General features: G+C 41.9%; 1 protein-coding gene across 6 annotated transcripts in view; it reads left to right on the top strand.

The window, feature by feature from the left end:
- CCDC138 (coiled-coil domain containing 138) overlaps nucleotides 1-21,567 on the top strand; it is a 75,932-nt gene that overhangs the window by 20,136 nt on the left and 34,229 nt on the right. For 5 of the 6 annotated variants that reach the window (XM_068268295.1, XM_068268297.1, XM_068268296.1 and 2 more), the window contains exons 9-13: nucleotides 2,137-2,277; nucleotides 5,392-5,508; nucleotides 5,727-5,904; nucleotides 8,261-8,437; nucleotides 18,674-18,812. In XM_068268295.1, the coding sequence (XP_068124396.1) occupies nucleotides 2,137-2,277; nucleotides 5,392-5,508; nucleotides 5,727-5,904; nucleotides 8,261-8,437; nucleotides 18,674-18,812 (752 nt within the window). Of the gene's footprint in view, nucleotides 1-2,136; nucleotides 2,278-5,391; nucleotides 5,509-5,726; nucleotides 5,905-8,260; nucleotides 8,438-8,615; nucleotides 8,992-18,673; nucleotides 18,813-21,567 lie in introns of those variants that run through there. The other variant, XM_068268298.1, reaches the window with a different exon arrangement.

A 21,567-nucleotide genomic window follows, 5' to 3' on the forward strand; every position in this document is an offset into this window, starting at 1 on the left:
GGCAGTAGTTGATCCATCTTTGATCAGATTTCGATCAGAAAGGTGGTTATCTTTTGGCTAAATCGGTAGTAGCCTGTAGATTCATCCCAAAAAGCTACACATGGGCAGCAGTGAATCTAAAATTCAAATAGCTTCAGCTGGTCTTGCTATTCCAGACAATTTGGCCTCAATTCACTAAGATCATGCTGGAGATAATAAGGCAAGAGAAAACTTACCTCCACACAGTGAGAGAGTTATCTTATCTCTTCATTCCTTACGTTACCACCTCTGTAGTTAATTTACCTCCTCTGTAGTTAATTTACCTCCTCTCTAGTTATTTTCACATGCAGTTAATTAACAGCCTGTCTTTAACTCTGGAGTTATTTTAAGGATTGGAGAGTTAACTTAAAGACAGAATAGTTAACTTTAGGCTTGCCTGAGGTAAAATGTTTCCTGAATACTACATGCCTTATCACCATGGTAACAACTCTAGAAGAGTTATTAAAGACAGGAGATAAGCTTAGTGAATTGAGGCCATTGTGTATAGGTTGGATGGAAGGATTAAAAGCAGATGCTGATAACACACACTGGCCTCAATTCACTAAGATTATCTCCTGTCTTTAATAACTCTTCTAGAGTTGTTACCATGGTGATAAGGCATGTAGTATTCAGGAAACATTTTACCTCAGGCAAACCTAAAGTTAACTCTTCTGTCTAAGTTAACTCTCCAATCCTTAAAATAACTCCAGAGTTAAAGACAGGCTGTTAATTAACTGCATGTGAAAATAACTACAGAGGAGGTAAATTAACTACAGAGGAGGTAACTTAAGGAATGAAGAGATAAGATAACTCTCTTACTTGCCTTATTATCTCCAGCATGATCTTAGTGAATTGAGGCCACTGACTAGCTCACAAGTGCTCTTTTTCAACTTGAAAACTCTGTCCTTCCAACAAGCAATCTCCTATTAAATAATTCAGTTTTTTGTTTGCGTTATGTCTACTTGAGCCCCAGAGGTTTATCCCCCCAGTGACCATGCTGTTTTTCTTTTTTACAATTCAGGACTTCACAACTTTACAGTTTATTGCTCGGTCATACAATTTAGCACCCAAATGAATAGTACCTCCTTGTTTTTCTCACAAATAGAGCTTTATTTTGGTGGTATTTGATTGCTGCTGCTATTTTTTAGTTTTTATTATAATTTTTTTTTTTAAAAAAGACTGAAATTTTGTATACAAAAAAAAAAAAAAATGTCCCCCTTCCCCCAAATTGACTCTAGACTAAGATACATACACTGCACAATAAATGTATGGACATGGAGCTATAGAAGGGATTAGATTGTGAGCCCCTCTGAGGGACAGTCAATTACAATACAATATACTCTGTACAGCGCTGCAGAAGATGTTAGTGCTATATAAATATTTAAATAAACAGCCTGCCAGCGCCAATCATTGGCTGGCAGGCTGATCACTGTGGTCCGCTGCACACACTTATGGGAGCTTGTGCGAGCGTGAGCGCCTGTCAAATCTTGTTCTTCGCGAGATGACACAAATATGCATCGTGGAGGAACAAGAGCGCTGCGGACTCGCACCAATCTGCGTTAGGAGGTCTGCAGCTGGTTAAAGAGTTTATTTCTTTAAAGCATACCTGAAGCGACATTATGAGATAAACATAGATTTTTAGCAGAAGTGTGATTTTTTTTTTTTTTTTTTATTTATTTATTTATTTTTTTAATTTATTTTTTTTTCTTCTATTGACTTTCATTAGATGTGCGGCAAATGCTCATTCAGAACCCAGCCTAACAGTAGACCTCTTTAAATGTAACCATAGTAACCACTATGGGCTATAAATCGCTCAGAAAGCACTAATCAATCACAAGCGCTCAGAAAACCGCTTATAGAGTGGCTGAGCCCCATAAGTGGATTTTGGCTGTACATAGCTGATACTAGCAATTTTCCTAAAGTATGAAGTATATCACTAATGCAAACTGTAGGGTGGCAAAGATGTATTACAATAACCAAATAAAGATGGAAAGATTTTTTGGGGGGAAACACTGCTTCACTGTCACTTGTGTGTAAAGTAACAATCGCATGTATATATGTGCTTATTGGTGTGTAAAGTATACAGATAATAACAATAAAATCTTGGCTGTCCTGCAGGTTCCTACCAATTCTCAAGTATATAAGCTCTTAGCCTTTCTTATGGACTGGATGCCTGTGCTGGAGGAAAATGAGAGTCACAACAAACCATTCTGTATGGATAAACTGCCCAATAACAATGTGCAGGAAAAGTGTGCCAAGGTATGTTTTTAAGGCAGCTCTTGAAAGTTGAGAGCTGCAAGTTTCAACAAGACGTTCAGTATAAACTAATGCTGCCACTTCACTCCGAGATGTGTGCCATTTTTTTATCATCCTTTACCTTTTTACACCTAAATTCTTAGCATAGAAGAAAAGTATTAGTATGAATTAGAGGCTAGCAACATTTGCAGCAGACATTTTTGTGCTGCCGAATTTGGATTCAAAACAGATGACTAAACAAAATTTAGATGATCTAGTTTTGTCCTTCAAAATTCCCCATTCTTGGTTCATAAATTAATTGGCGTATCAAAAACTCGTGTGAGGTGTTAAACCTATTAAAATATGCAAGTTGCATATTTTCTACATACCCCGCATATGCCTGAAGTGCTGTGTTGGTGCATAACCCCGCATATGCCTGAAGTGCTGTGTTGGTGCATAACCCCGCATATGCCTGAAGTGGTGTGTTGGTGCATACCCCACATATTCCTGAAGTGGTGTGTTGGTGCATACCCCACATATGCCTGAAGTGGTGTGTTGGTGCATACCCCACATATGCCTGAAGTAGTGTGTTGGTGCATACCCCGCATATTCCTGAAGTGGTGTGTTGGTGCATAACCCCACATATGCCTGAAGTGGTGTGTTGGTGCATACCCCACATATGCCTGAAGTGGTGTGTTGGTGCATACCCCGCATATGCCTGAAGTGGTGTGTTGGTGCATACCCCGCATATGCCTGAAGTGGTGTGTTGGTGCATACTCCACATATGCCTGAAGTGGTGTGTTGGTGCATACCCCGCATATGCCTGAAGTGGTGTGTTGGTGCATACCGCACATATGCCTGAAGGGGTGTGTTGGTGCATACCGCACATATGCCTGAAGGAGTGTGTTGGTGCATACCCCACATATGCCTGAAGGGGTGTGTTGGTGCATACACCGCATATGCCTGAAGTGGTGTGTTGGTGCATACCCCACATATGCATGAAGTGCTGTGTTGGTGCATACCCCACATATGCATGAAGTGCTGTGTTGGTGCATACCCCGCATATGCCTGAAGGGGTGTGTTGGTGCATACCGCACATATGCCTGAAGGGGTGTGTTGGTGCATACCGCACATATGCCTGAAGGAGTGTGTTGGTGCATACCCCACATATGCCTGAAAGGGTGTGTTGGTGCATACACCGCATATGCCTGAAGTGCTGTGTTGGTGCATACCCCGCATATGCCTGAAGTGGTGTGTTGGTGCATACCGCACATATGCCTGAAGGGGTGTGTTGGTGCATACCGCACATATGCCTGAAGGAGTGTGTTGGTGCATACCCCACATATGCCTGAAGGGGTGTGTTGGTGCATACACCGCATATGCCTGAAGTGGTGTGTTGGTGCATACCCCACATATGCATGAAGGGGTGTGTTGGTGCATACCCCACATATGCATGAAGGGGTGTGTTGGTGCATACCCCACATATGCCTGAAGTGGTGTGTTGGTGCATACCCCACATATGCCTGAAGGGGTGTGTTGGTGCATACCCCACATATGGATGAAGGGGTGTGTTGGTGCATACCCCGCATAGGCCTGAAGTGGAAAGCTGCACATATAAACAAAGGCACCCAGTAAATTGGGCAGTGGAGCTGGCTGCTAGTAGAATTTCTGTAAAATTACCAATATTTTGCTACTTAAATGACAACTGAAGCAAGAGGGATATGGAGGCTGCCATATGTATTACCTTTTAAAGGACACCTGAGGCGAAAATAAACGAATGAAATAAATGATTGTGTCTATCTTCCGTCTCCTAAGGGTGGCCACTAACAAGCCAATCTTTTTCATCCAATCTTACCATTTTTATGTAATATAAGGGACTGCCTATAGTATCTATTCCATATATTCACTCAGTTTACTCTTCTACTACATAGATTTGGTAAGATTGGATAAAAAGGATTGGATGGTTAATGGCCACCTTAAAAATTACTTTTTAAGATGTTCCACAGTTCTGTTTTATGTTTAAATCTACTTTTCATTGAAGTATGCCAGAGTTAAAAACTATGCACTATTGACCCTTTTTATCTATTTCCTGCTCTTAGAAGCCATTCTCTGCTAGGAAAGTGTTTTATAGTTGAAATTTCTTATCAGTGAGGGTCACACTGTAGTCACTTCCTGTCTGAGTCAGGACTGAGTCAGCCACTTGCATACCTGATATTTAACTCGTTCAGGCAGAGAAAGAAAAAAAGGAACACAGCATAGTTATTTGTGTGCTTGGCACTGTACATATACATGTCTATCTCATCATGTCACATGTCCCCTCAGGTATCCTTTAAGCAATACCAGTCGCCTGGCTGTCCTGCTGATCCTCTGCCGCCAATACTTTTAGCCTCAGACCCTGAACAAGCATGCAGCAAATCAGAGGTTTCTGACATTATTGTCAGATCTGACAAGATTAGCTGTATGCTCGTTTCTGGTGTGATTCAAACACTTCTGCAACTTAAAAGGAAATAAATATGGCAGCCCCCATATTCCTCTCACTACAGTTGTCCTTTAATTCCGATAGTAAAATATTGATAATCTTTACTATGACCTAACTTTACTCTCACACAGAACCCTTCCTTTACAGATACCTAACCCTAAGAAATCCCCTGATAGTGCCTATTCTTAAGCCCCCACCTTAACCCTAGAACCCAATATTTTTGCCGATATAGGCGGCAATGTTAATAGCCACTCTTAGCGGCTTTAACCGGTTAATGGTGCATAGAAATGGTAAATATTGGTTATACGTGGCTATAAATGGTAAATGGCGCCTAATGCCCGCTATTTTGTCAGGCACCTCTGGGCGCCCAAATTACCTAGCAGCTAATTACTGTTTTTAACCTTGCCACCTATGGTGGTACCTTTTTTTTAGCAGGTCACCCTCTTTACCTGCTTTGGTGTGGCAGGGCCCTGTTTGGTGTTAGGAAAACTCACTGTTTAGTATTGGGAACACTTCTGTTTTTAGCTTGCCCTTTATTGAACGCTTCATGAGAATGGTGGTAGTACTTGTTCAGTACAGTGAAGGTATTTTACACTGAGTTTTGTAGTAGATGTATCACTTCAGTTTAAATCAAGGCAGTGTCTCTTCCTTTTGTACAGATCCTCCCTGTTATTGTGGAACAGTTTGAATGGATGCCATTTGTCAGCCCTAAGATACATTTATCATTCATGAGGTTTACATATTGGATTTTAAGGCAGCTTGACTCTGGAACTCAGGTAAGCAATTACCGTAGATTTTTAGCTGAATTGCTTTAATACATTTTCTCGGGCCGCACAAGAGCAAACACGGGTCCTGGCTTGATATGAGGCAACACCTTTTTTTTTTTTTTTAATTTATTTTTGGTACCAAATGTTCTCTTGCACTTATTATGTTATTGAGATGTATTAAGTGATTGCTTAATAAACTCTTCACTGGTTTTTTTTTCTGGGCACAGTCGACTCTTACCTCAACTTTACGGCGCCTTGGAGAGGAAACCTATAAAGGAGTTGCATATCATCAAAATGAAGAAAGTTCACTAGAAAGCAAGCCAAAGTCTGTAGCTTTCTTTCAAAGCAAAAACTTTCCTCTTAGATTCATTTCAACACTGGTTGTTCTTAAGACTGTGACACAAGGTAAGTGTCATGGCGCTGCCCCCAAAATAAAAAGAAATTACTTAATGTAATGTTGTCTTGATGTTAAAGCAATATTGAAGTGAACCTGTAAAGGAAGGTTCAAAACTCCTTCTATGGAGAGGGAAGGCTTTGGATGCCATAGAGCCTTCATGGTCCCATCGCTGTGCCATGCACTGCTGTTCCCCCTCCCCCCATGAAAGTTATTCAGCCATCTGGTCAAGTATGCCTTTGGAAGTCTTTATGAAAGCTTTGGAAGTACTTGCGTCCCCGTAGTGCACAAGTGCATGCACAGTACATATGCCCGTCTTCAGAAACAATTGGGAAACGTAAGTTTTCTGAAGGCGTGGACTTTCACATGGAGACAGTGGTGACCAAGACATGGAGACCAAGACACGGAGATAGGACCAGGAAGGCTCTGAGATCCAGAGCCTTTTGTCTTCATAGGCGAGTATCAAACTTTTTTCAGTTTTGCTTTAAGAAGTAGGATACAAAAAGGGACCATGTTTCTCTGCAGAGACAATGTAATTGTAGTGTATTTATTAATAATCCCCACATTACCAAATGAGGTGATCACATGATCAGAAACCAGCAATAGGTCAAACCTGTTCCAATTAAACAACTTATTTTTCAGTGCAGTTGAAAGAAAATGTAATAAAACAATCACAATTTATGATGGCAAGCTTTAGTTAAAAGTCCCACCTGTTCTGTTGGGTGTCTTAAGTGACTACTCAATAGATTATCAAGTTTCCTTTGCAGCAGAATGTAGTTTTAGGCCTCTTTCGCACCAAGACGTTGCGTTTTAGGGGACATTAACCACTTAACAACCTCTGCCACGCTTATCTACGCCCCTTTAAAATTCACCTGAGTCACAGGGGCGTAGATAGGCAACTCCTGTTTATTTTCCTGCTGTGCGCGATCGCGTGCGCGGACGTGCATACGCGTCGGGCACCCGCTGGTCTGTGATTGGCTGATGTGAACATGTGTTCACAAAGCCAATGACAGTGCTTATTCATGCAGAATGTGTGTAAACACTGAATCAGTCACTATGCTGTTACAGTTACTGAGATCACTCCTGAGAGGATCTCGGATAACTAACACAGCATTAGTGACTGATCAGCATCAGTGAGGTTTTTTTTAAATAAATTATACCCCCATTAAGCCCATTAACCCTTGCCTCCTTTAAATGTGAAAATTGCTGTGGTTTTTAGGTGAAAAACCCCGTGGTAGAGAAGTGGTTAAGGTCGCATAACGTGCCCCTAATGCAACGCATGGTGGTGTTGAAGTTGGATGTCAGATTGAGTCGCGTTATGAGGCTCTTGGTGCTATCCTGGGAAGTCCAGATCTTTTCAATGATAATAATTCGGATGATTCGAATCAGATCATTGAAAAGATCCGGATCTTTGAACCGAATCTTTGAATCATTTTACTGGGGAAGCAGGAAGCAGGTGGGCAGCAGAGTGAGAGGTGCAGGAGAATGAAGGCACATTGAGGGTGCTAATGGGGAAGGAAGAGATGCAGCAGGAAGATGGTGCTTGTGCACAGAAGCTGCAGTTCCAGTTCTTCCAGACATCCACTGTGAACCGAATCCTTCATTGTGATGATCCGGATGATTCGACTCACAAAAAAGATCCGTATCAAAGATCCAAATTGTTCATGATCTGGACAACACTACAGTGCAGTGAGTATTAATTAGCCATGTGGCTAGGAACAATAGCGGACTTACCCCTTACTTAGCATGTGCAAACAGTCTAACGCAGCTAAAACCACCTATAACGCACAGCATGCTGCACTTTCTTTGAACGTCCAGCGTTACACTGTAACGCAACTTGGGCACTGTGAACAGCCCATTGACTTTTCATTACTGTGAGTTGGGCTGCGTTACAGGCTGCTCTAACGTGCGCCTGTAACTTCCCACTGTGAAAGCAGCCTTAAGGCAAGCATGTCAAAGTCAAGATGAAGGCCAGGCAGCCAAAGCAGTCATGCTTTTATCTGCAAGCTATGCTTTGTAGTCCCCCATAGTGCTGCCATTGCAGTATAGTGAGTGGTGACATTGTGGTGCTTGCTGCACTACAGTGCCCCCCCCCCCCTATAGTTTTGTGATTATGAAGCACTCGCCACTATAATAATACCACTATTGTGCTGTTTCTGGCATGGTGATATCGCCCTTAAAATGCTGCTATTCTGGTGTCTCCATTCCCCCACAGAGTGTGCACTGGAGTGTGGTGAATATTCTAAATACTTGTTTTGTATATATATATATATATTCTCTATCCCCCATCCCCCGGGATGCTCCAGAGACCATTCTGCATAGGTTAGGGTCCGTAATTCTAGCTAACAAGACATCTTTTATTTCCAGTGGACTACCTAGCTCAAGCACTGGATTCTCTCTGTATGGATCTGAAAAGTGATGAAGGAAGTTCCTTGCTGTTGGAGTATCAAGCTGTGCCAACTGTTGTACATCTTTTACATGTCACAAACAGAGGACTTATTTCCAGTGTTCTTGATATCTTGCTTCAATTTTCAATGGAGACCAGTAAGTACCATTTACATATACACATTAATGTTTTAAACCTACAAATATACAATAAAGTTTGACGGCATTTTACTGCAAGCCGCTGTGTGTTCTTGGGTTTTTCTCCATATTAAACTATATACAGTAAGTCGTCTGTTCTAAAGTTTTCATTTGAATAATGTATTTATTTGAAATACAGGGAGTCTACAATTTATGAATGCCTGACATAGAAACAACCCGCCATTGTGATGACGTAGTATCCTGGTGCAGCGAGAGAAGTTTGAAGGAGCAGCCCCCCCCCCCCCCCATTATCCCAGCATGCGTCCCCCTCTTTTGCAACCCCAGTCTGATCTAAAATGCAGAGTAAGCTGCAGCAAAAACAGTGCTGCTTTCACCTTCCAGTTGGACTCCAGCGCTGTGCATCTATCCACACTGACCAGTGCCCACCGCTTGCTCTACTGCCCAGCTTCTCTGCATGTCTCATGTAAACAGATGCCAGCACAAATATTGCTTGTAAGGATAATGCAGGAAGGTGCTTACTGGAAGACATTAAAGAGGAACTCCAGTGAAAATAATGTAGTAAAAAAAGTGCTTCATTTTTTACCATAATTATGTATAAATGATTTAGTCAGTGTTTGCTCATTGTAAAATCTTTCCTCTCCCCGATTCACATTCTGACATGTATTACATGGTGACATTTTTACTGTGGGCAGGTTATGTAGCTGCTCCTAGCTGTTTTGGCTGTTAGAGACAGCTGTAAACAGCTAATTCCTGTCTGTGAACATTGTTACATTGTGGCAGTTTGCCCAGGGTACTGCGGGACTCAGAGCTTCTTGTGGGGGGGTTTCAGCACAAAATCAGTCATACAGCGCCCCCTGATGGTCTGTTTGTGAAAATCATTATATTTCTCATGTAAAAGGGGGTATCAGCTACTGATTGGGATAAAGTTCAATTCTAGGTTGGAGTTTCTCTTTAAGTAACTAAGCCCTAAGTTGCTCAGTTAGATGGGCCTACACAGGAATTCTAGGCCAATCAGTGGCAGGTCGAGAGCGGTGGCAGAGCGATGGCCCATAGTGTTGCACTGGATTGAACAGTGTAATGATGCAGTTCAATCGATTTTTTTTTTTTAAAGGGTACTGAACACGCTTGATTTTTTTTTTTTTTTTTTCTTTTGCAATGAACCTCCTAAAAAGAGAGGTTTGTAACAGCATTCTGTTGGGGGAGCATCAATGCTTACTCACCATCACCTGCCACACTTTAAAGAATCCATCTGCGAGCTCGCTCCTGTAGTATGTAGGTATGAGTATATCTCCCGACAGCATGCATTGCAGCCGGGAGAGAGCTCACAGGTGGATTCTTTGACGTATGGCCGGTGATAGCAACTTTTACAGGGATGGGCTGTGGTAAGCTATGGTGCTCCCCCAACCCTCAGCCTCCCAACGGCATACTGTATGTTACAAACCTCCCTTATAGGGGAGGTTCATTGTAAAACAAAATATTTCAGTTCACTTTAATAGATTTCATTCTGAAATCTATAAAAAATCTGTTCCTAGTGTGTAGCACACATCAGGACGATCCCTGTCAGATTTGATCCGACAGGAATCTCCCTGATCATTGAATCTGTTGGCCATCTATCAGTGTATGGCCACCTTGAACGTGAACATATAGTTGTTCTACAAAAATACATAAAATATAATGCTGGCCTCACACACCACAATCTGACAAGAAGTCTCTAAAAAATCTTGGCAACTTATGTACATTATCAATGGTTGACATCCAGGGTATCTATTAAAATGACATTCAGTCAGTTTTAGTATTAAAGAGAACCCGAGGTGGGTTTGAAGAATATTATCTGCATACAGAGGCTGGATCTGCCTATACAGCCCAGCCTCTGTTGCTATCCCAAACCCCCCTAAGGTCCCCCTGCACTCTGCAATCCCTCATAAATCACAGCCACGCTGCTGACAAACAGCTTGTCAGAGCTGGCTGTGTTTATCTCTATAGTGTCAGTCTGCTGCTCTCCCCGCCTCCTGCAGAACTCCAGTCCCCGCCTGCATCCCTTCCCTCCCTGCTGATTGGAGGGAAGGGACGGGGGCAGGGACTGGAGCTCTGCAGGAGGCGGGGGAGCAGCTGAGACTGACACTACAGATGTAAACACAGCCTCACAGCATGGCTGTGATTTATGAGGGATTGCAGAGTGCAGAGGGACCTTAGTGGGGTTTGGGATAGCAACAGAGGCTGGGCTGTATAGGCAGATCCAGCCTCTGTATGCAGATAACATTCTTTAAACACACCTCGGGTTCTCTTTAAGCTAAACATTATACATTGTGTAGAAAGAGGCTGAAGGTTACTGAAACAAGCTCCAGCCTGTTTAATGACTTTCATTCTTTGATAACCTCATATAACATTAGGTAGGAGGTTGAATCAGCTTGAATGACATTATATAGATTGATAAGTAGACCTCATATACTATATACAGATGAGGGTGAGACCAAACATTTGCCCCACCAGGTTGCGGTTATAGGACTGCACAAATATTAGGCCAGAGTTGCAGTGGTGAGGCCAGCACTTTTAGAAGGAGATTACTTCAGTTCTGGCAGCATGTGCATTTACTGTACATTGGTATGCTTGTAGCGTTACATACATCGAAAAATGAAGTTGCACTTATGCTCTTATTCATCAAATAAATAAATGTCCATTCCATGTTTTGGAGCAATGCACCTTTGTCAAGCTCTGGCCACTTCACAAATGTTTACCATTTATTTCACATATTATCCACAAGTGATAATTAGCCGAAGATGGCCACCTGTCAACTTGTACATATGAGTCAAACGATACATGGGTCTTCCTTACCCTATCTTGCCCAAGCTGACAGCCACACTCCTAGCTCAGCAGACAGGATGCTAGCCTCCCTAGCGCTATGATTTTAGGTTCTGAAAGTGGTGCAATTTTTTCACAAGCTTTTAGACCCTAAAAATCGATACCGCTAGATAGATCTGCGGCAGCCCTACACATTACTCACCTATCATGGATCCAGCTCGGGTTTACCGCTCTGAACTGCAATTTTCTGGCCCGTGCCCGACTTGGAGTTACTGCTAAGGAGGCTTGGGGAACTTCTACTAGCTCCCATTGAGGAGGAGAAAACAAAGATGTAAGGCCAATCCATGATACAGGAGCAGTAAAAATACCACCCTTGATTCATGCGGACTTAATGGGGAACTGTGGAAGAAGAGCAGCACATAAAGGCGGAGACTGGGATTTTGTCCCCGGTCAGCCAATAGCAAACTGTGGGAGGGCGCTACCATATCAGGCTGTTTCTGTGCATCACAGCGGCAGAAGCCATAGGACTATGTTATTTATAATTGTATTTAGTATTTATATATAGCACTGACATCTTCCACAGCGGTGTACAAAGTACTGTATATTGCCTTGTCACTAACTGTCCCTCAGAGGGGCTCACAATCTAATACCTACCATATCTATGTATGTATTGTGTAGTGTATGTGTCATAGTCTAGGGCCAATTTAGGGGGAAGCCAGTTAACTTTTCTGTATGTTTCTATATGTGCTCCAGAGTGTTAGTAGGCAGTGCAGTGACAGCTCAGCTGAAATTCTGTGAATACAAAAATACACACAGTATGTCAAATGACAATCCAGCATAAGACTGTGTTTCAGATATCCAGATTATAGCCACAATTCTAACAAAAAGATGTGTAATAAATATGCAAAAAGTGGATTAGATCATAATGACGTTTTAGACCCTTAGTTGCAAAGTGTCCAGGGTTCTAATCCAATAAGCTTCTCTGCTCAATAAATGTGTGTCTGTCAGCTCCCCTTCTACCAGCTATAGCAGGCTTTCTCAACCAGGGTTCTAATCCAATAAGCTTCTCTGCTCAATAAATGTGTGTCTGTCAGCTCCTCTTCTACCGCCTATAGCTTCCGCCAACACCTGGAAACACAATTGTGCATCTTGAAAAAGCATGGCCTTTCATACGAGTAGTATCCATGGCCTTACATCTCATGGATTCATGTTTAAGATACTTTTTTAGGCATTTGTACATTTTAACACATCAAGTTGGAAAAGCACAAGTATTATTGCTGATTCTAAGTGTGCTCTAGTACTATGCATTGCAGTTCTTATTTGATAAGGTTGTTTGTCGGTCGGAGGTGAATATTGGCTCATGTGTACTAAGCTTAACACAAGGTGGCAGCATTGTTGCCCTGTTTTCCATGAATATTATAACTCTTAGAATGCTTTTAACATAATCGTTTAAGGCTATGACCATGCTTCCTTTAACAGTGTGCAATATGTATAAGAAATAGTACTAAACTAAAAATCAAAATACAAAATAGTAATAGTTACCAAAGTCTATTGTCTTTTCTTTAAAGCAAATCTGAAGCAAAAATAAACTTATGACATAATGAATTGAATGTGTAGTACAGATAATGAATAGAACATTAGTAGCAAAGAAAAGAGTCTCATTGTTTTCCAGTACAGGAAGGAATCTATGCAAAGGAGCTTCTCTGAGCTATTTGACCAACTTGGTCAAACTTGGTCCTGTTTTCTGAAGAGCTAAAGACCCCTACACACGCCTGACTTACACCCCTACACACGCCTGAGGCGGGCGATAACGACCACCTCAGACGATAATAAGGCGTGTGTAGGGCAGCAGCAGACCCCAACCCGTGAGCGATCTGCCCGATGGATCTACTCAACCCCAGTGAAGCCCATCCTATTGTTCACGCCGCTCCACCACCCGCTGGGTGACGTCACGCACGAGCCGCTCGTTGTCCCTCCATCTCCTCCCCCGCATGACAACACTCGTCAGCAACACAGTTGACACGCGTGTGTGCAGCCCAGGCTAGCGATGTTGCCCAAGGGGATCAGGTCCTGCTCCCAAATGGGTGACATCCTCAAAGGTTTGTACGCACCTTTAACTACTTCCGTACCAGCAGTCTCTGCCCTCTTAAGGGTGTCGCTTACCGACAAATCGCTGCAATCATCCCCCACCGGTAACGCCGTTCTATTCCCGCCGCAGGTCCCTCTCTCTGCCATCACTATGATGGCAGAGCTGTGCAAGCAGGTCACTTTCACTGGCTCCTGACGCTGTCAATGTAAACCAATGGGATTGGCTTACAGTGATGACAGGGTCAGGAGCCAATGAAATAGTCTCCAGACCAGCTTGCACAGCTCTGCCATCATATAGATGGCAGGGCGAATGACCTGCAGCGGGGAGGGAGGAGCGGAACCGCGTGGCGACGAGTGTTGAAATCTACGTCCTGTCAGATCCGCGCAGCCACATGCAGGACATAGATTCCAGCTGCGTCAGTCTGGAACTGGTTAAACAGCCAAGAAACGGAGACCGCTTGAGCTAAGATTTGTCGGAAGCCTGGCGCTATTTATCAGGGGGACAGCAGAGCCCAGGGGGACTAGCAGCAGCAATAGAATAGAAGGACACAGAGGCATGTCATTGTGCACACAACATGCCTCTGTGTCCTATTAAGATTTAAAAATTCCGCCTCGGGGTCTCTTTAAAGCTATAAATACATGGATGGTGCCGGCTGCTTCTTCCTGTGGGTGACACTACAGTTACAGTAACTACCCAATGTTACACTCCATTCTTGCGAGCTGCAGCTTCAACTTAAAAAAACATAGCAGCATGCAGTACTTTTTTTTTTTTTTTTTTTTTTTTAATCGGTATCAAAAATTGGATCCTATAAAAAATCGGAATTGCATGTAGTGTGCAAGAGCCCAGAATCTGCAGCACCTGAAGCTTATGATGTTTGCTGGTACCTAATGCAGTGACCGGCACTGACAGCCTGAAATCATGATGGGCTATTGGTCACAGTAGAGAAGGTCAATGAGATGCTGATGATACATCCAGATTGCATGCAGATTTTATGTAAATTGTATGCATTTTGGGATTAAAAATGATACGCCCCTTTGCCAATTTTAGTTTCTATTAGGAAAAAAAACTGTTTTTTTACAAAACATGTCACGCATAGCTAGTATAATCTATTAGAAAAAAATCTTTGCCTGAACTGGGTCTTGGAAGGTGTTTATGAAGAGTGAGTTTATATAGTATGTTCTTATTTAGTGTAAAACAGGATGTCATCAGTAGATGGAGGAATAAAGCATTGTGTTTTGAAGTGTGGTGGCCAAAAATCCTGCATAGTGCCATCTTTCCGTATACCCCCTCCATAACTTTCACCAGCTGGAGATGAATAGTTATGTGGCAGATTACAGCGGAGCTGAACTCAGCGTGACTTCTGTAATTGCAGATCATCACTTTTTGGTGGTTTATTCATTTTCTTTTGCACTTTATTATGCCTGTCATTTGTGTGATCTGCTGCCAGTGGAATCTAAGTAACATTTTATACACAGAGAATGTAAGGAAACTAAGAGAATAATGTTTATTAAAGAGCTTATAAAGAGGTCACCTCCTGGTGACTGCATGTCCTATTGTGAAAGGAAAAATGGCTTCAATATGGGTGGCTATGTGTGAATCACATTAATGGTTTAAAGAGCAACTACAGATTTCAAATGCAAGTCCTATGTCACAAAGGGGAGCAACTAATGTGCATCTAAAGGTGTTGACAATCTGTAACGCAGCAGCCTACCTGTGTTTAATAAAAGGGGAGTTGTATTTTAATAAAATAAACTAGATTTTTTTTTGTTTAACAAGTAGAAATCACTAGACTTCTACTTGGCATAAGAAATCAGCTTAGCAGCTTCCAATACCTGACATCCCTAATATACTTTATAGCATTGTCATTGGTGCAGCATGGGGAATATGTTTCTTTTTCCTTTTTATTTTTATTTTTCTCTTGGATACAGTTAGCCTTTGGCAGGGTTTATTAAAATTATCATTGCAAGTCAATGGAGAATCGCATTGTACAGCCAGGAAGGTAAGAGAAGCACCAAAAGGGTAAGTATAGGAGTGCCAGGATCTCAGCCTTTATGTCCCGTATTGTCCGTGTCATTGCTAATGCTGTGATTCTCATGCAATAAAAGAGCTGATACATTTACTTGAGTGTAGTGCCGATCCATCGTTGGAGCAGTATAATGGAGAATTGCATTTATGCTAAAGTTCACCAAATTGCATTCACATCTTGCTCACCATATGCAAATCCCCATTGATTTTCACCAGTTGCATTAAAAAAAAAGTTGCATACAAATGTGAATTTTTCTGTGAAAAATGCATGCAAAAAAATTATTTATTTATTTTTTTTGCAGTAACCCTGCCGTACACAGCTATGGTATTCTTCATGGCTATAGTCACCACACCAAGGTCAAATGATCTGCCTGACGGCACCTAGCAAACACAGGATGTTAGGGCTGCATTCCACATCTGCACATATTAAAGAGAAACTCCGACCAAGAATTTAACTTTATCCCAATCAGTAGCTGATACCCCCTTTTACATGAAAAATATAATGATTTTCACAAACAGACCATCAGGGGGCGCTGTATGACTGATTTTGTGCTGAAACCCCTCCCACAAGAGGCTCTGGTACCCTACGGTACTCTGGGCAAACTGCCACAATGTAACAATGTTCACAGACAGGAAATGGCTGTTTACAACTGTCTGCAAGGCCAGAACAGCTAGAAACAGGTACATAACCTGCCCACAGTAAAAATGTCACCATGTAATACATGTCAGAATGTGAATCTGGGAGAGAAAAGATTTTACAATGAGCAAACACTGCCTAAATCATTTATACATAATTATGGTAAAAATGAAGCACTTTTTTTTATTACATTATTTTCACTGGAGTTCCTCTTTAAACACTGGCTACCATTTAACTTAATAGTTGCTGCTTAAAACAGTGCATGCATATTTTTAAATAATGTTATGCCTTTTACAGTTGAATAGTAGCTCCTGCATTTACTTAACTTGGTAATGGAAGAAAAGACGTAAACCTTTTACATGCTGGTGTATAACAGCTGAGCATGTACCTCTCAGTAGCAATATGTCATAGTTTAATGTTCAGCTGTTTCTGCCTGTAGCCCTCACCCCTTTACTTCACTGTATGCTACAGTGCATTGTTCAGTGCATTATGTGCCCGTCAGTAGCAGCCTGATTCCTCTGTATTACAGAATCTGGTAAGAACTCTGACACTGATCACATTGCACCTTTGTGGTGTCCTGTGCCACTGCAATGTACAGTATACCCCAGTTTGCCATATCACTATTGTGTAGCAGTAATCTGCACACTTCTGTCATCCAGCAGCTCCATCTGCACATATTCTGTCTCCACATAAGTCGTGACAGCTTATTGGCCAAGCTGTTCATGCTCCCCAATTCTCATTCCACATTCCAACTTCAGACATGGATCATCCTCTTTGTACACTGTGTGCATAAAACTAGACATTTAAACAAGCTTGTGTTGTTGTTCATTTAAAAAGCGCTGACACGTTTTCTGCAGTGATTTACAGAGTCCTTTGTATAAGTTTCATCATAAACTACCCTCACGCAGGGCTCACAGTCTATTATCCATATCAAAGTCTAGGGCCTGTTTTTTAACCAGTGTGTTTTTGGGTTGTGGAAGAAAAGCCATGCAAACACAGGAAGAATATAACTCCATGCAGGTAGTCTTGTATGGAATTTAACCTCCCTAGCGGTATGGACAGAAATGTCCGTTCAAAAAAACATGCTGTGAACAGTATAAACATGCATACACATCAATACTCTCCTGCACTGTATACTAGACCCTTGCTTGACACATTTTGGCAAGTTACAGGGAAAAAAAAGTTTTAAAAATAAATTTTATCACTGTTTGCACAGAAATCCTGGGGAAATTGAACGCTGGGAAGGTTAATTAACTATTGCACTGCAGTGTGATTGCCAGCCTCAGCTTCTGCTCTTATTTGGGGTATTCGATGCCCATGGACAACCCTGGCTTAACCAGGAAATCAAACTAGTGAAACACCGCTCCCAGATAGCTGAATGGCTCTGGTGAAAAAATGATTTGCCTAATGGTTACAAAGAGGCTCTGCACATACTCGGACAGGCCCTCTCAGCAGCCAAACTCTTTTTCTCCCTATTCTCCTTACAGTCCCTATTCTCCTTACAGTTAACTACTCTTTGCTACCTTCAACTCTCTCCTCTGACCTCCACCTCCCACTCCCTGCATCTCAGCCAAGTACTTTGTCTCCTTATTTAGTGAAAAAATCACAAACATAAGAAAAACATTCACCCAGCAGCTTCCTTAAATCCCAAAACCTTAAATCCTCCCTATCTATCTTCTCACCACTAGCTAAACTCACTACAGTGAGTTCATCTCTAAATCTCATCCCACTACATGACCCCTCAACCTCATTTACTCCCCTGTCCTCTACCATCTCACCTGCATTGACCTCCCTCTTTTACCTTTCACCAAAGGCATCTTTCCATCCACACTCCAGCAAGTCCTCATAACGTCTATACTCAAAAAGAAAAAACTTCTCTTCTCTGCCCAACTACCACCTTATATCTTTCCTCGCCTTCTCTTCCAAACTACTTAAGTGTTGCATCTCCTCTGACTTAGTCGTCACCTCACTGCAAATTCTCGCCCACGCTCTGAACCAAAACTGCCTTTGTAAAAGTAACCCACGACCTGGCAAGATTTTGGCCCCTTATATGATTGAGTTTGGCACCCCTGAACCTTTAGATCGTAAGGCATTTTGGCTAGGGCTCTCTTTCCCCTCCTGTCTCTCAATGCTGTGTATTATGTGCACATATCTTACACCCCTGTGTAAAAATGTGATGTTGACTTATTCATTGCATCAGCGGTAATCCACCATTGTCTTGTATTGTTAATTCTTGCAATGTTAATTTGTGTTGTTATAACCTGTATTCTGTTGTACAGCTCCACGGACGATGCAGGCGGTTATATAGCTCAATAACTGTAATAGGAACGCATGTGAAAATCTGAAATATGTCTTTCACCACCCTGACTTATTATATCAAAAATATGCAAATAAAAATGTATTTTGCTAGAGCGTAATGGTTTATCTATATTATAAAGGATGCAGACTATGGTAACCTGAACATTTCACAGAAGAATATTGAGTGCAAAGAGAAGCCCTATTTACCAGTGCTTACATCTCTCAGCAGTCAGGCATGTTTTTGTTTGGATAGCGTTAGTACCAGCGTAAGAGAAATTCAATCCATATTACGATTAGGTGTGCATTGTGCTAACGGAGCTTAGCGTTGAGTTCTTGAGACAGACCTAAACACACAAGAATTTATTGATGTGTTTTGTGCATTTTGCAGGGTTCCTACAACCATTCCTCGAGTCCTGTAGTACGGAGTCATTTTTCAGGACTAGTGCCGCATTGCTAAGAGATCCAAAGCTTAATGTGCAAACACTGGAAAAACTGAGCATTGTTTTACAAAAGCTTTCCAAAGTCAGGTAAGTTGGGTTATTATTATTATTATTATTATTTTATAATTCTCATAGGTGATTTGGTTTACATTAACCCAGACAGATTAGTAAAATAAGATTTGAGCGTTGAATTTTCAAGTCAAGCACATAGAAAAGTGGAATGGTGAATCCTCACACCAGCGCACTGATTTTCCTACGTGCATGAGTACTTGCTTCTACTGGGCATGCCCAGACCTTACTCCTACATGCCTAGTACGGATGTGTTAGTCCACAGCCAGAACGTGGACACAAGAAACCTATTTCACAAGCTTTTGCTGAATAGGTAAAGAGGGACCCTGCATGGAATGATGGACTATAGAAGGTTCTGGGATCTGGATGGTCCAGAGGCTTCCCACTACTGAGGAGTCTAATTACCGGCAGTCCCCGGTTAATGGACAAGATGGGGAGTGTAGGTTCGTTCTTAACCTGAATCTGTCCATAAGTCAAAACATTGTGACATCTACAGTGGGTTGCAAAAGTATTTGGCCCCCTTGAAGTTTTCCACATTTTGTCATATTACTGCCACAAACATGAATCAATTTTATTGGAATTCCACATGAAAGACCAACACAAAGTGGTGTACACGTGAGAAGTGGAACGAAAATCATACATGATTCCAAACATTTTTTACAAATAAATAACTGCAAAGTGGTGTGTGCATAATTATTCGGCCCCCTTTGATCTGAGTGCAGTCAGTTGCCTATAGACATTGCCTGATGAGTGCTAATGACTAAATAGAGTGCAGCTGTGTGTATTCTAATCTCAGTACAAATACAGCTACTCTATGAGTGCCTCAGAGGCTGTCTAAGAGAATATTGGGAGCAACAACACCGTGAAGTCCAAAGAACACACAAGACAGGTCAGGGATCAAGTTATTGAGAAATTTAAAGCAGGCTTAGGCTACAAAAAGATTTCCAAAGCCTTGAACATCCCACGGAGCACTGTTCAAGCGATCATTCAGAAATGGAAGGAGTATGGCACAACTGTAAACCTACCAAGACAAGGCCATCCACCTAAACTCACAGGCCGAACAAGGAGCGCGCTGATCAGAAATGCAGTCAAGAGGCCCATGGTGGCTCTGGACGAGCTTCAGAGATCTACAGCTCAGGTGGGGGAATCTGTCTATAGGACAACTATCAGCCGTGCACTGCACAATTTGGCCTTTATGGAAGGGTGGCAAGAAGAAAGCCATTGTTAACAGAAAAGCATAAGAAGTCCCGTTTGCTGTTTGCCACAAGCCATGTGGGGGACACAGCAACCATGTGGAAGAAGGTGCTCTGGTCAGATGAGACCAAAATTGAACTTTTTGGCCAAAATGCAAAACTCTATGTGTGGCGGAAAACTAACACTGCACATCACTCTGAACACACTATCCCCACTGTCAAATATGGTGGTGGCAGCATCATGCTTGGGGGGTGCATCTCTTCAGCAGGGACAGGGAAGCTGATCAGAGTTGATGGGAAGATGGATGGAGCCAAATACAGGGCAAACTTGGAAGAAAACCTCCTTGGAGACTGCAAAAGACTTGAGACTGGGGTGGAGGTTCACCTTCCAGCAGGACAATGACCCTAAACCTAAAGCCAGGTCAACAATGGAATGGTTTAAAACAAAACATATCTGTGTTAGAATGGCCCAGTCAAAGTCCAGATCTAAATCCAATCGAGAATCTGTAGCAAGATCTAAAAACTGCTGTTCACAAACGCCGTCCATCTAATCTGACTGAACTGGAGCTGCTTTGCAAAGAAGAATGGGCAAGGATTTCAGTCTCTAGATGTGCAAAGCTGGTAGAGACATACCCTAAAAGACTGGCAGCTGTAATTGCAACAAAAGGTGGTTCTACAAAGTATTGAATCGGGGCCGAATAATTACGCACACCCCACTTTGCAGTTATTTATTTGTAAAAAATGTTTGGAATGATGTATGATTTTCGATCCACTTCTTACATGTACACCACTTTGTATTAGTCTTTCACGTAATAAATAAAATTGATGCATGTTTGTGGCAGTAATGTGACAAAATGTGTAAAACTTCAAGGGGGCCGAATACTTTTGCAACCTACTGTATGTCCCCTTTTCCCTTTTTGAAACCCTGTGCCATCGTCCCCAGTACCTCCTCTATGCCCCTTGTGCCTCCAGTGTCCCCCTCTGTGTCACCTCTGTGTCACCTCTGTTCCCCCGTGCCTCCAGTGTCCCCCACTGTCTCCCCTGTTCCCCTGTGCCTGCATTGTCCCCCTATGTGTATTTGGGTATTTTTGATATATTATAGCACACAGAGTTCAGAACTACACAGGTTTTTGCCATTAGTGCCTGGAGTTCTGCTTTAAAGAGAACCAATAAAGTGTTTAGTTTATTAGAAAGAACAAAGTGAAATAAGTTCTGTATTGTTAGTAAATGTAGAGTTAGATTAGCAATGTGAGCATCCTGCACTAATACCTATCACAAATTAAAACAGTCTTTTATCTCAGTACATTGCTTAATTGTTATTATTATTATTGATTTATAAAGCGCCAACATATTCCGTGGCACTGTACAAAGTAAGAAACAAACATGGGCTACATAATAATACAGACAATGGTGTACACCAATATACAAGATACATAATTAGTGACAAAATACAAAGAATTATACAAAATATAGAATTGGTAATGACAGTGATAAAAGTAACATGATTCATAAAATGTATAATGATTTCCAAGAGACAAAAGAGCAGGAGAGCCCTGCCCTTGCGAGCTTACAATTTAAAG

This window comes from Hyperolius riggenbachi, chromosome 2, assembly GCF_040937935.1.
Source record: "Hyperolius riggenbachi isolate aHypRig1 chromosome 2, aHypRig1.pri, whole genome shotgun sequence".
In the NCBI taxonomy this organism is placed as follows: domain Eukaryota; kingdom Metazoa; phylum Chordata; class Amphibia; order Anura; family Hyperoliidae; genus Hyperolius; species Hyperolius riggenbachi.